General features: G+C 35.7%; 1 protein-coding gene and 1 non-coding gene across 2 annotated transcripts in view; one reads left to right on the top strand and one right to left on the bottom strand.

Annotated features, from left to right (window-relative positions):
* The window catches only part of IPO11 (importin 11), a 199437-nt gene that overhangs the window by 164167 nt on the left and 20953 nt on the right, over window positions 1–14317 (bottom strand). The window contains exons 5-6 of the mRNA XM_090276309.1: window positions 4693–4765; window positions 3140–3343 (exon numbers count right to left, since the gene is read on the bottom strand). Coding sequence (XP_090132435.1) covers window positions 3140–3343; window positions 4693–4765 — 277 coding nt within the window. The remainder of the gene's footprint in view (window positions 1–3139; window positions 3344–4692; window positions 4766–14317) is intronic.
* LOC150008419 (small Cajal body-specific RNA 11) lies at window positions 1663–1803 on the top strand. Its single transcript, XR_016511599.1, has one exon.

The following is a 14317-nucleotide window of genomic DNA, read 5'->3' as shown; positions in this document are numbered from 1 at the left end:
GCGGGCCAGGTCCCAGAAAAGGGGCATGCAAGAAGCCACCAATCAATGTTTCTCTCTCACATTGATGTTTCTCTCCCTCTCTTCCCCTCTCTCTAAAAAGAAATGAAATCTTTAAAAAAATAGAAAAAAGTAGATATTATTCCCCTTTTAAAATAAGAAAACATTGAGGTATAGAAAGGTTAAGTAACTTGTCCAAAAGCAAACAACATAATTAATAAGAGAAAGAGATAAGATTTAAATCAGGAAATGTGCTCAGAGCCTATATTTTTAATCTTTATGTTCTAATGCATCTTAGTAACTACCAATTAACTATATAATAATTTAGTTTAAAAAAAGCATTATTTTTATAAGTTCTATTTAAATTTTTCAACATCAAAATATAAACTAATACTAAGTAGATACTATCCCATACATTCAGAATCAATATAGTAACCCCGTTCTCCAAAAATTTTTATTCAATAATGGTAGAATTTTCCTAACTACATAAAGGAAAATTTTCCCACATGCTCACTGAGGCCAATACTGATGCATGCAATGAACTGTGGAATCTCATCTAAAAAGTTCTTCAGTAAATCCCACCTCTTTTTGCACTACTCAACAGAAAAACGTATCATTTTGTTCTATTATTTGTATAGAGTATCTATCAAAGGTACAGCTAATATAAACTAAATGTTTTTCTCATATATATTTGTGTGTGTATATATATATGTGTGTGTGTGTGTGTGTGTGTGTGTGTGCGCGCGTGTGTGTGTATATATATATATGTGTGTGTGTGTGTATATATATATATATATATATATATACCATTATCACTACATGTTAGGCTCAATAAAGACAACAATGGTAACCATTCCTTAGTTCCTCAATTACAAGTAAGACTAAGCTTGAAAAATAGCTGACCAGATGAAATCTGATACTAGCTTAAGAAGAAAAACATTAAGGGAGACTCTGCCACCCTACTTCACCAGTATATTTTGAAATCATGTCAATTTATTTTAAAGGTGTTTTATAATAATGGTAGCAGAAGGGCAAAACTGCTTTTAACTGGTATAATTTTTTCAGGTACTGCTTCTATTACCAGGAGACTACCCCTTTAAAGAATTCCTCCACTGCATATGTATGATGTAAATTATAGTATAAGTACTGAACAAAAAATCCTCCTCACTCACTCCCAATACAAAGAACAAAATATACCACAGGACACCTCTGAATACTGTACCAAGGCTCTTACTGTCTCAAGAGTTGAATAAAAGGAAGTACTTCCTCATGGTAGAATCAAAGTCATTAAAATAAAATTGTATTTTGCTCCAAAAAATCATCCTTTTTCATTTATAATTTGATTCTAAAACTTATGTGAGGAAATTCAGTAATTCAGATAATCAAAAGTTTTATTATTCCATTCCATCTTAAGCAACTATCATTAATGTCTAAGATTTTCACCTTTGCTTCTTTAAAAAACAACACAGTAACATTTACAGATATTAATGGCAAAGTTAGATCTTTATTAATTCTTCCCTCTTTCTTGCCCTAAAAAGTAACAGTATAAAAGTTCTTTATATTAGGAGTATAAATATAAAACCACAGAAATGGGTTGGCAAACAGAGGGTATTGCTGACTGAAGGCATACAGCATCTGAAACAGAAATCAAGAAAGAAATAGTAGTTGTCCTGGCTTATGCTTTCTCTGCTCCCCCATGTTCAGCGTTGACAGGGGACTCTGGCAGGACACACAGCAATCTCCGTCTCAGTTTAGGGGGGCCACCATGAGTAAAAGGGCTGGCTCCTAAAGACACTAGAGGGCAATTTTTTAAAAAAGAAGGAAAAGAAACAGTAGTATGGGAAAAAAAAAAGTTTCTTAATTAATATTCTCCTTTGTTTCAGATTCCAATTCTGGAGTTAAGCAGCTTGTTAAGGACATTAGGCATTTATTAAAGCTCCAATTCAAGATTCTTTTTAGCTAGGCTACCAAAGCCCTCTACACAAATAGGGATGACTGAAATGAAGAAGCAGCAATAAAAACTAAATTTTCAGCCCAATAGTGAAAGGAGAGAGACAAAGAAAAAATGACAGGAATTTGGGGAGGAAGAGTGCCAACTATCCTATACATACAAGCCCTGAATGCTTCTACATGTTCCAGAAAACACCGGAAGATGTATGCTTATGTAAGTCTCAACTAGAAAAGAAAGTAATAAAGGAAGCAAGTAGAAAGAATAAAAATATCCCTTCTACATTTCTTCTCACACATGTGGAGGGGGAAGGGAATATTTAGTTAGATAATATAAAAATAAGCTACTGAATGAAACTTTTTAGGTACTGGTGCAGGAAAAGCCCAAAGACTGCATTTCCTTTTTCTAAGCCAGTCAGTGCCACCCACTGACTGCTGAGTGACTTTTAACTGAGAAGTATGCAGACATGACTCCGTGAATATCAAAAGGGAACCATTCATTATAGGAAGTTTTATTTCTTCTGGCATTTCATAAATTAAACTTTTCCCCCTCAGGAATACCTATCTTTTACAGCCGAATGCTGACGTATTTAGTAATAAAATATCATGAAATCTTTTAATTACTTTAAAATACCTTAGAAAAAAGCAATAAAGCAAAAATAAAATGGTAACTGCTAAATCTGGGTCATGTGTATATGGCAGTTTTTATTTGTCCTTTATTTTCCTGTATGTTTTCATAATTTCATAACAAATTTGTAAAATGCCTATACATTCTTAACGAAAAGGTAGTTAGCAATTATAACTCAGTACAATGTAATAAATGTTGTGCTGGAAGTAAGCACAAGATAATGAGTAGGAATATTTTATTCTATACGGAAAGGAAATAGCCTCACACTACAAGAAAACACAGAAAGAAAGCTGAAGTGGTCAGGAAACTAACTCAAACAAGCTGTACAGAATAAGTCCCTAATTAGATAAAACCTGTAGAGACTGCCTAGGCTAAATATAAATTATACTGAAAACTAAGGCAATGCATTAGGAGCGTAAAACCTGAGAAAGCCAAATTAAGAATTAAGACTTCTATATAAGGGTCATATAGAAAAATTCATAATCTGTCAATAAAATATTTAGGTAAAATTACAATTTTTATATAAGTAGCACAGTTTTCATAATCAAATTATATTACACCACTTACATCATAAAACAGTCTTCTATCAGCAGCCAGACGTTTAGAGGCCAGAGTCTTGGTAACATGATAGAAGGTAAGTAATGCTCTGTGCTGTCGAAGATCATCTTGGACTTTCACAGATTCTATAAGAGTAGGAATCAGTTCAGGCCACTGTCTGGGGCAGTCCAATCGAGCAACTTTTGCAATCAGCACTGCAATCTGAGTTGCAATCTGGAGAAGGAGAAATTAATCATCAGAAATAAACATATGTAATCAAAGCAGTGGATAAGAAATGCATTCATAGTTGAAAGTTACCTTTTTGGTTAATTATACATTTGATCAAAATGAATAAAATTTTCACAAAAAAATTATCTAAGACGGTGGTTTTCAAAGTGTGATGTATGTATCTCAGGGACAGGGGCCTAAAATCCTTTCTGTGAGGTCCTCCCTTTCCCAATAACATATTATCCCAATAATATATGGCAACACAGTAAATGAAGAAGCAGCTATGAAAATGTAATGTCTTCTTTAAAGAGCAAGACACTAAAGACATATACAAACATGCAGAAAAATGCAACTCTTCTCACTAAATTATCTACTGTTTTAAGAAATAGCTATCATTTTTTAAAATCCTGTTTATGTTAACAAGTAACAGTTTTATTATTTTTAATTGATAATTAACTTTTTGTTTTAATTTCTATTACAGTAAATATCAACAGATATAACCATTTAGGGTTTTATTTTGGCAATATATGTAACTTCTAAGACCACAAAGTTTGAGAACTACTGACCTAAGAATAGAAATTAACATCAAATATTAGATATATCAATAATGATATCTGTTCAGATCAGTATTTCTCAAATGCTGGCTGACAGAACATCTAGCCAATGGTTTATCTCTCAATCACCCAAACCCTTCCTAATCACCTCCTGCACCAGGCAGTGTTACTCTACTCCTTTCCACCTTCCCTAATCTCCTTAAGGAACTGTAAGGCAAAAAGCTGAGATTATTTAAATAAATTGAGATAAAGCTGCATTGGACACATGACCAAATACAATGCACTTTGTATCTATAAGCAACTTATTTTATTCTTAAGGAAAAATATCTACTATAAAGGAGGGGAAAAACTATAGTTTGCTATCTGTCTCCCACATAGTAAGAACTGAAAATGTGATGGATTAAAGAAATAGACAAAAACCTGAAATCATCCTGTAGTTCACAAAGAGGGGGGAGAGAAAATCTAAATCATTAAAATTAATTGCTATGTGGTAAGACAACAAATAAAGAGATATTCACTTTCAATGTTAGCTCAAAAACTGAGGAAGTTTTAAAAGTATACAAGTATATCTTAAAATGACTTCTGAATTTCAAATAATTAATAGCCAAATAAAACCAAAATTCTTAACACCTAGCCCTGGATCTCAAAATTAAAAAACCAACATAGATGTATGTATAAACACCACAAATGGATATTATGTAACAATACTTTATTTTTAATGCCAAGAAACAAAATTGATTTGGAAAAGAAGCAAAAACTAAGGAAAGAGGAAGAATAATTAGCATTCATTTTCTCACTAACCTGATTTATTGGTTCATTGAAGTTGGTGATTAGCCCTGCACGCAATGTAGATTTCTCCTCCTCTGAGAGAGCACTGAAAAAAAGATATATTTACTATGCAAGAGAATGCTACCTAACAATAAATGTAGGCAAGCACTACTGTGAATTTTAACAAGAAAAAAGCCTTTAAAACAAGGTGTTCCTGACTGTTTTTGGCAAATGAAATTATTTCCATTACTGGTACATTGGCACATCAGGTAATTCTAAAGCATAAAATGTCTTTACAATTGAACAAATAGGAAGCACAAAATAGTAAGCCATAGCAAATAAGACAAAGCCACAGTAATGAATGTGATACTTTGATGTTTGCTTTTATTGATATAAAAATGGTTTTGGACAAAAACATTAATGATTGGCTAAAAACTCTGTGAGTAAAATTCAGTCTTCTACTGACTTATAAAATCTGAGTAAAGTTATTCTACAGGGAAAGGAATCAGGAATCAGAGAATGTTGGAGATGAAAGACTTATTAGAAATCAAGTAGTTTAAAATCTTTTAGTTTACATTATCTGGAAAGGATATAAACACAATACTAATAATTTTGACAACAAAATGAGGAAGGAAACTAGATAGCAAAAGGACAGGGATGGATAATACTCACTGTATAAAACTGTATACATTATTGCTTTTTGAACTATATGAATGTATTGTGTACTTAAAAATTAAATTTTAAAGCTCTAATTTTCAAGTTTTTCATTGTGGCAGATGAGTCATCCCAATAAAATCAGCTAAAAAAGTTGGGGAGAATTAAAAACAAGTTTTAAGGCATCGGTAGAGGTTAATTGTCCCTACAAAAAGACCCAATACCATGACTGGTGCTGTATAAGGAGAGAAAAATGTGGACAGACACACAGAGGAGACATGTGTAAAGAAGTCTAAGTGATGATGGAGGTAGACATTGGAGTGATGCAGCTGCAGGCCAAGATTTGCAGACCACAACCAGAAGCTAAAAACATGCAAGGAAAGTGTCTTCCCTAAAGCCTTCAGAGTGAGCACAGCTCTTCTAAGCACCTTAATTTTAGACTTCTAGCCTCGGGAACTGTGAGAGAATAAATTTCTACTGTTTTAACCCCTCCAGTTTTTGGGAGTTTGTTACAAAGCCCTAGAAAACAAATACAGCATCTAAAAACAATGAAGGCAGCCAGGACATAGGAGTCTCCCTATGAAGTGTTTGCCCACAAGCAATCAAGCTGAAAAGTAGCAGGTAAGGGACTAAAGAGCTAAGGAGAGTTCTCACAATGCTGCAAAGACAAAAATTGAAGTTCAGAGCCCACAAAAAGAGCAATACTTTGGTAAATACCCAAGACCTGCGGTTGAAATCCCAGGAAGACTAAAAGTAAGGAGATTAAGAGTAAACCAGCAGGAGACCACCCTCAACTAGATCATGGTTGAAGTCATATTCTATTTGCTTGCCTGGAAAAAACACAATTCTCTCTGAAGAAAGATAACAATTCAAGCCTCTGCAATTTTCCCTCTGCAAGGCTCAGCATTCGATCAAAATTATCAGGCATATTAAAAAACAGGAAAAAATGACTGAAAACAAAATACAAATAGACACTGATAATATAGACACTGTAATTACCAAAATCACACTGAAAATATTTAGGATGATTACCCCTGGCTGGGTAGCTAGCTGGTTGGAGTGTCGTCCCAATGCTCCAAGACTGTGGGTTCAATTCCCAGTTGGGGAACATGAAAGGGTCGACCAGTCATTGCATGCATATATGGATGAAACAACAAATCAATGTTTCTCTCTCTAAAATCAGTAAGTAAAAATTTTTAAGAATATACTTAGGATGATTACATTCAAGAAAATAGGTAGAAGATGGAGAACTTCATCAGAAAACTGGAATCTGTTTTTTTTTAAATACTAAAGAAAAAGCCTAGAAATGATAAACACATTAAGTGAAATAAAGGTAACAGATATTTCAGTGGAAAAACAATACACTGAAGCATGAGAAAATTCTGCTTTTGAGTGAGTTCATTTACAATGGTGCACTAAAAAACTACTGAAGGTAGTTTTTCTGGAAAGACACAAATGGACCCAGACTTCCTGAAAAGATGGAGGCATAGGTAGACAAGCTTTGCCACCCTCCACAACAATAAGAAGAAATACAACTTCATCAAAAATAAAAACAACCAAAACTACTGGAAAATTGAACTGCATGGAGTCCAATAAACTAAGATATAAAGAAGCAATACTCATCCAGACAGGTAGGAGGGGCGGAGAAAGGGCAGAGAAGGGGTGGAGAGGACCCAGTGTGGTGGCAATGGCAGTGGCAAAAAGGCAGTGGTTGTGGCTGGCCAGAGGAAAGAGCAGTCATCCATTATAGAAGTCAGGAGGGACACGTGGGGAGCAATCCCAGCACCAGACCAGGCTGCAAAGCTCATGGTTCCAGCACCATTGCTTCTATGAAAACCAGTGAGGGCTGGGGCAGAGGAAGAAAAGTGCTGGTCTCTCAGCAGAGTCTGTTTGTTTAGAGGGCCCTCATGGTCCTAGAATGCCTGCAAACACACCCACTCTGGGAACCACAACCAGGGTAACAGCTAGAGGGGCACCAGTCCCATACAGGAGGCAGGTGAAGTGCCTGGAAAAGGGGCAAGGGCTGAGCAAGTGACATTGTTCCCTCTCAGACCCCTCCCCCACATGCAGCACCAAAACATGGTGAAATGGGTGGCCCTGCACTGATGAATACCTATGGCTCTGCCCCTTACAATGTAACAGGGGCAACAGTTCTACCTAAGACACAGAGGCAAACACAGGAGCCAGTCAAGTTGAGGAGACAGAAAAGTATGGCCCAAAACAGGGAACGGATCAAGGTTCGAGTGCAAGAACTAAGCGATGACAAGATAGCCAACCTAACAAACAAGGAGATAGCCAACCTAATAGATGAAGAGTTCAAAACACTTGTAATAATGATGCTCACAGGCCTTAGATTAAGTATGACAAAAGTATAAGGGAAGAAAGGAAAGATATGCTAAGTGAAATGAAGGGAAATCCACATGAAACCAATGCTAAAGGGAAAAAAAAACAGGTTCAAATCAGTGATTTGGAACATAAGGAAGAAATAAACAGATAACCAGTACAGAATAAAGAAATAAGAACTGAAAAAAATGAGGAAGAGGCTTAGAAACCTCTGAGACAACTTTAAACATGCCAACATCCGAATCATAGGGACGCCAGAAGGATAAGAGGAAGAGTAAGAAATTAAAAACTTACGTGAAAAAATAATGAAGGAAAACTTTCCTAAATTTGGTGAAGGAAGTAGACGTACAAGTCCAGGAAGCACAGAGTCCCAAACCAGCTAGACCCAAAGACGATCACATCAAGACACATCACAATTAAAATGACAAAGGCTAAAGATAAAGAGAGTTACCTACAAAGGGGTCCCTGTAAGACTATTATCTGATTTCTCAAAAGAAATTTTGCAGGTAAGAAGAAACTGGCAAGACATATTCAAAGTAATGAAAAGCAAGAACCTACAACCAAGATTACTTTATCCAACAAAGCTATCATTTAGAATGGTAGGACAGATAAAGTGCTTCCCAGACAAGGTAAAGCTAAAGGAGTTCATCATCACCAAGCCACTATTACATGAAATGTTAAAGGGACTTATTTAAGAAAAAGAAGCAGCTCAAAACTATGAACATTAAAATTACAATGAAGTCACAACTATCAACAACAGTATCTAAAATATAAAAACAAAAACAAACTAAGGAAACAACCACAATAGGAACAGAATCATAGCTGTGGGTTCATTTGAAAGGTTAGCAGCTGGGAGGGGGAAACAGTGCAGAGATTAAGAAGCATAATTGGTAGGTACAAAATAGACAAGGGAATGTTAAGAATAGTATAGGAAAGGGTGAAGCCAAATGGACATGAACTAAAGGGGGATGGGACTGCAGGAGGGAACGGGGGGTACTGGGTTGAGAGGAGCAAAGGAAAAATAAATTTGGACAACTGTAGCAGCATAATCAATAACGTATACCTAAAAAAAATAAATAAAATCAATAAACATATCCTCATTTGAGAATTGGGGGAAAAAAAGACAAATGGAAGCCTGGTAATACTGCATGAAGAACAACAGAAAAGTAAATTTAAATCACTACTGCTGGCAAAATAATATAAAATAGTATCTTATGGAGTTTAAAATATGTGCAGAATTAAAGTACTCAACAATAAGAGCATAAAGGACAGGAAGGCATAAATGAAGTTCAAGTATTATAAAGTCCTTGCATTATCTGGAAAAAGTAAAGTACTAATCTAAGGACAGTCTCTAATAAGGCAATGATGCATATTATAATTTCTAGGAAAATCATTTGAATAATGAAAGTGTCTTAATAATCTTGTAGAGGGAACTACTGAGTAACAACTAATTCAAAGGAAGAAAAAAAGGTGGGAGGGACAGAGGTCAGACAGAAACAAGTAGTGAATGGCAGACTTGACATCAATTTAAATAGGTGATAGACTTAACCCCAACTTTTAAATGTAAATAGACATAATACTAAAATTAAAACACAATTATTAGATCAGATAAACGCAAAACAAACTAATACTTGTTACTTATAAGAGAAACATTATAAATGAAACAAAAAAATACTAAAAGAAAAAGCAGATAAAGATATACTATACAACCATAAGACAGCTGGTCTGGCTCTATTAAAATCAGACAAACTAGACTTTAAGCCAAAACACATTACTAAAGATAAGAGGAACATTTCATAATTAGGACAAGGTCAACTCTATAGGAGTATAACAGTGAACTTATATGATCCTGTAACATAGGCCTCAATATATAGAAAGCAAAAACAAAATGAAAAGAAGAAACAGGTGAGCCCATACTTACATCTGGAGATTAACACACATCTCTCAGTAAATGAGAAAAGCAGCACAAAATGAATAAGGACATAGAAGATTTATAGAATAATTAACAAATTTGACCTACTCGACAAATATAAAACATTACAATCCACAATGGCAAAACCCATCCTTTCAAATGCACACAAAACGTTTACTAACATACGATATGCTGGGATCATAAGACAGCACATTTCAAGGAACGAAATCAGTAACAGAACAGTAACTAAAAAGCCCCAACTGTATGAATATTAGGTGATATACTTATCTAATTGACCCATGGGTTTAAAGAGAAATTAAAGGAGAAATTTTAAAATATTTTTAACTGAATGGTAAAGAAAATACTCCATATCAAGGCTTGCAAAACTGAACTAAAGCCATTGTTAACAAGAAAATCCTCAGTTTTTTTGTATCTTTAAGAAGAAAAATTGAAAATCAATTATTTAAGCTTCCATTTCAAAAAGATAGGGAGAAAAAAAAACACAGCTAATTAAATCCAAAAAAATAACAGAAAATATATCAAACTTTGTAAAGTACAATAACTAAAGCAAGGATAGCCAAATAAGCCAACAAGACAAAACAGAGAATCCAAAACAGATCCATGCATCTAAAGTGCCTGATTTATAACAAAGGAACCACTGAAATGTGAAAGGGAAAGACTACATAGTAGTGCCTCTATTTTAATGCCAACCTTACACAGATATCACATCTGGATAGATTATACACCTAAATGTAAAAAGTAAAAAAAAAAAAAAAATTCTGGTAGAGAACACAGAATATTTTCAATGACGTTAGGTTGAGCAAAAATGTTGTAAATAGGCCCCTAAATAATTAATTATAAAAGAAAGGTAGCTACACTGACATTAATATTAAGAGCTTCTCTTCATCAAAACACCACTGAGAAATTGAAAAGGCAAAGTGGAAGAACATATTTTCAATATGTATATTCAACAAAGAACTTATATACAAAAATACACAGTCACACAAATCAATAAGATAACCCAATTTTTTTAATGCGCAAATGAGAGGCCCTTCACAAAAGAGGAAATCCAAATGAAAAAGGTACTCATTTGTCATTAGGAAAATGCAAAAATTACAAATCACACCAGCATGACTAACATGAAAGGCTAAGTGCTGACAACAATGTAGAATAAATGCCATAACTCACATGCTGCTGGTGGGAGCGTAAATTGGTATACTGTAATCTGTTTAGAAAACTGACGGTATCTACTAAAGTTGAGTATACACATCTGACTATACAATGCACACTTATGTGCAATAACACATGCCAAAGAGTTTTCAAGGAAGCATTATTTTTAACAGTTAACAACTACAAACAACCCTAATGCCCATCAACAGCAAAACAAGTAATTGTGGTATGTTCCTAAAATGTAATGTTACACTCATACACAAAAGAGCACACTAGTGCTCCATGTAACTACATGGCTAAATTTCACAGATATAATAGTGAATAAAAGCCAGATACAAAAGAGAACATACTATATGATTTCCACTTACATGAAATTCAGGAACAGAAAAAACTAATCTTTGGCAAGTGAGAGATACCACATTGTACTCACTTGACGGGAAGGGAGTGGAACAAGTGACTGTAAGGGGGCAGGTAGGAAGCTTCTGGGGTACCAGTAATGTTCTCTCTAGTTCTAAATAGTAGTTACATGGGTGTGTTCAAATTAAAAACATTCAAACTATACCCACCATTTGTACACTTTTAAATATGTTAGATGCGGGGTGGGCAAAACAGGTTTACAGTTGTTCGTATGAACAAAGAAAAATACTACAAATAAATAATACATTAATTAGAAAATAATAATGCAAGAATAAAGTGCAAACCTAATTTTGTCCATTCCTGTATTATACTTGCTCAAGGTAAGTAAACAAATGAGAAAACAAAATTAAGATAAACATCTGCGTAAAGAGTCAAAGCCCAATGAAAGTCTATGCTCTACCATTAGAAATAATCTGTCTAATCCTTTCATAATTCTGCTGTATTTCCCAACTTTAATACCTTGCCCTCTATTATCAAACCTATGAAATGTTTTCTGATATAATGTTTTGCTTCATGATTGAAATTCAAGTTTTCTTCTATGCCAAGGAGCCAGGTTCAACAGTTTTCATAATTTTAATAAAGAGAATATAATACAATAATTAACTACCAAAAGAGAATGTAAAAAATATATACCTATTAAAGAAAACAAGACATTAACATGCAAGAAACTTTAGCAATTCTCCAATAATAGTTAACAGTCCACCTTTAGTTTTCTGCCCATGCTATCATTAGATAAATTCAGACTATATCCCAAGCAGAAATTGGATACTATCTAATTAATTAGGACCCCATTAGAGTTGCATTGTATATAATGATATATAAGTTTGTGTTCATCCTCATTCTGTGAAAATAGTGCTAAGAGTAGAAACTATGTAACATGAAATTTAGATAAGACTACAAACAAGCAACTTCCGGTCAAGATGGTGGCATAGGCAGACATGGCTCGCCTTTTCCCACAACCACATCAAAATTACAACTAACATATAGAACCACCATGGCTCAGAACCATCAGAAATCAAGCTGAGTGGAATTCTGATCACTACAAAATTCAAGACCACATCTGTCCAGACAGGAAGAAGGAGCGCAGATGAGGAACGGGCTGGTCCACACCCATGTATGGTGGATAAAAATTCGGGAGGGGTATATCGGAAGTGAGGAGCCCCAGCTTCACACCAAGGGCCCCCAGTACAGGGTTCCAGTACCAGGAAGATAAGCCTCCACAACTTCTGGCTGCAAAAAACAGTGGGGATTAAGTTGGTGGAAGAAACTGCTGGAGTGTCAAGCAGTTCCTCTTAAAGAACCCACACATGGACTCACTCCCCCTGAGCTCCAGCACTGGGGTAGCAGCATGAAAGGCACTAATATACAGGGAGAAACGGAAGTATCTGGCATCAAGGCAAGCAAAGGCCATTGTCCCTTTTATAAACTCTCCCACCACAGAAACAGAGCAGGCAAGCTGGTGCCATATCTGAGATTCCATCAACCTAGCTAATTCTGTTTGACCCAACTTGAAGATCCCTAGAGACTTATGGGCCCACCCAAGTTGCTTTACCATATGAATGACTGATCTTGGCTCATACTTCACCACTTCCTAAAGCCTCTCAAACAAGCAATAGCTGGCCTCAGTGAGCCCCAGGCCCAGCACTAGCAGCAGCTAGACTACATTCTCAGCTTGGCTTCCCTTGGGAATCTCCAAGGCCAGCACAAGTAAAAGCTATCTCAGACCGCTTTATAGTTTAGGCAGGGTGGCCCCGGGAAAAACACAGGTTATAGCTGGCCATGGCCTGCACCACCTGGGAAACCCAAGGGCCAGCACACCCAGTGGAAAGCTACAGACCACGATGGCACACCACCACCTGGCCCCTGCATAGCTGATCCTCCACAGAGTGTGGAGTTTGGTGGTGAGTGGTCAGTCAGTCCTTGCAACTGACTGGCCTGGGTAAATCTCTCCCATTGATCTGCCAACAGAAACCAAGGCTCAATTACAAGAGAAGGGTGTACTCAGCCCACACAAAGGATGCACCTCAAGTACCCAGCTTCGATGATAGTGGAGGCTGTGTCACTGGGTCCTACAGGACACTTACTACATTAGGCCACACTACCAAGACATGAAGTCAAAGCAGCTCCACCAAAAACATAGAAACAAACACAGGAAAGCTGCTAAAATGAGGAGACAAAGAAACACGGCCAAAATGAAAGAAGAGGTCAAAACTCCAGAAAAAGAACTAAACAAAATGGACATAAACAATCAGATGGAGAGTTCAAAATACTGGTTATAAGGATGCTGAAGGAACTTACTTAGGACCTCAGCAGCATAAAAAACATCCAGTCAGAAACGAAGAATACACTAATTGAAATAAAGAATAATTTACAGGGAAACAATAGAGTGAATGAAGCCAAGAATCAAATCAATAATTTGGAACACAAGAAAGCAAAAAACAACCTATCAGAACAAGAAAAGAGTTCAAAAAATAGAGAACAATGTAAGCAGCCTATGGGACAACTTCGAGAAGTTCAACATTCACATCATAGGGGTGCCAGAAGGAGAAGAGAAAGAGCAAGAAATTGGAAACCTATTTGAAAAATAATGGAAAACTTCCCTAATTTGGTGAAGGAAATAGACATGCAAGTCCAGGAAGCACACAGAGTCCCAAACACGATGGATGCAAAGAGACCCACTCCAAGACACATCATAATTAAAATGCCAAAGATTAAAGATAAGAGAGAATCTTAAAAGCAGCAAGAGAAAAAAAGTTAGTTACCCACAGGAAAGTTCCCATAAGGCTGTCAGCTGATTTCCCAAAAGAAATTTTACAGATTAGAAGGGATTGGCAAGAAATATTCAAAGTCATGAAAAGCAGGGACCTATAGCCAAGATTACTCTATCCAGTAAAGCTAACATTTAGAATGGAACGGTAAAGAGTTCCCTAGACAAGAAAAAACTAAAGAATTCATCATCACCAAACCATTATTACATGAAATGTTAAAGAAAGTTATTTAAGAAAAAGAAGATCAAACTATGAACAATATAAATGGCAAAAACACATATCTATCAACAACTGAATCTAAAAATCCAACTAAACAAACAAGAGAAACAGACAGAGTCATGGGTATGGAGAGCATTTTGATGGCTGCCAGATGGGACAGGGGAGTCAGAGAATG

The sequence above is a fragment of the Furipterus horrens genome, unplaced genomic scaffold (assembly GCF_987537825.1).
Source record: "Furipterus horrens unplaced genomic scaffold, mFurHor1.1.pri manual_scaffold_5, whole genome shotgun sequence".
Taxonomy (NCBI): domain Eukaryota; kingdom Metazoa; phylum Chordata; class Mammalia; order Chiroptera; family Furipteridae; genus Furipterus; species Furipterus horrens.
This window is presented reverse-complemented; position numbering and strand designations above follow the sequence as displayed.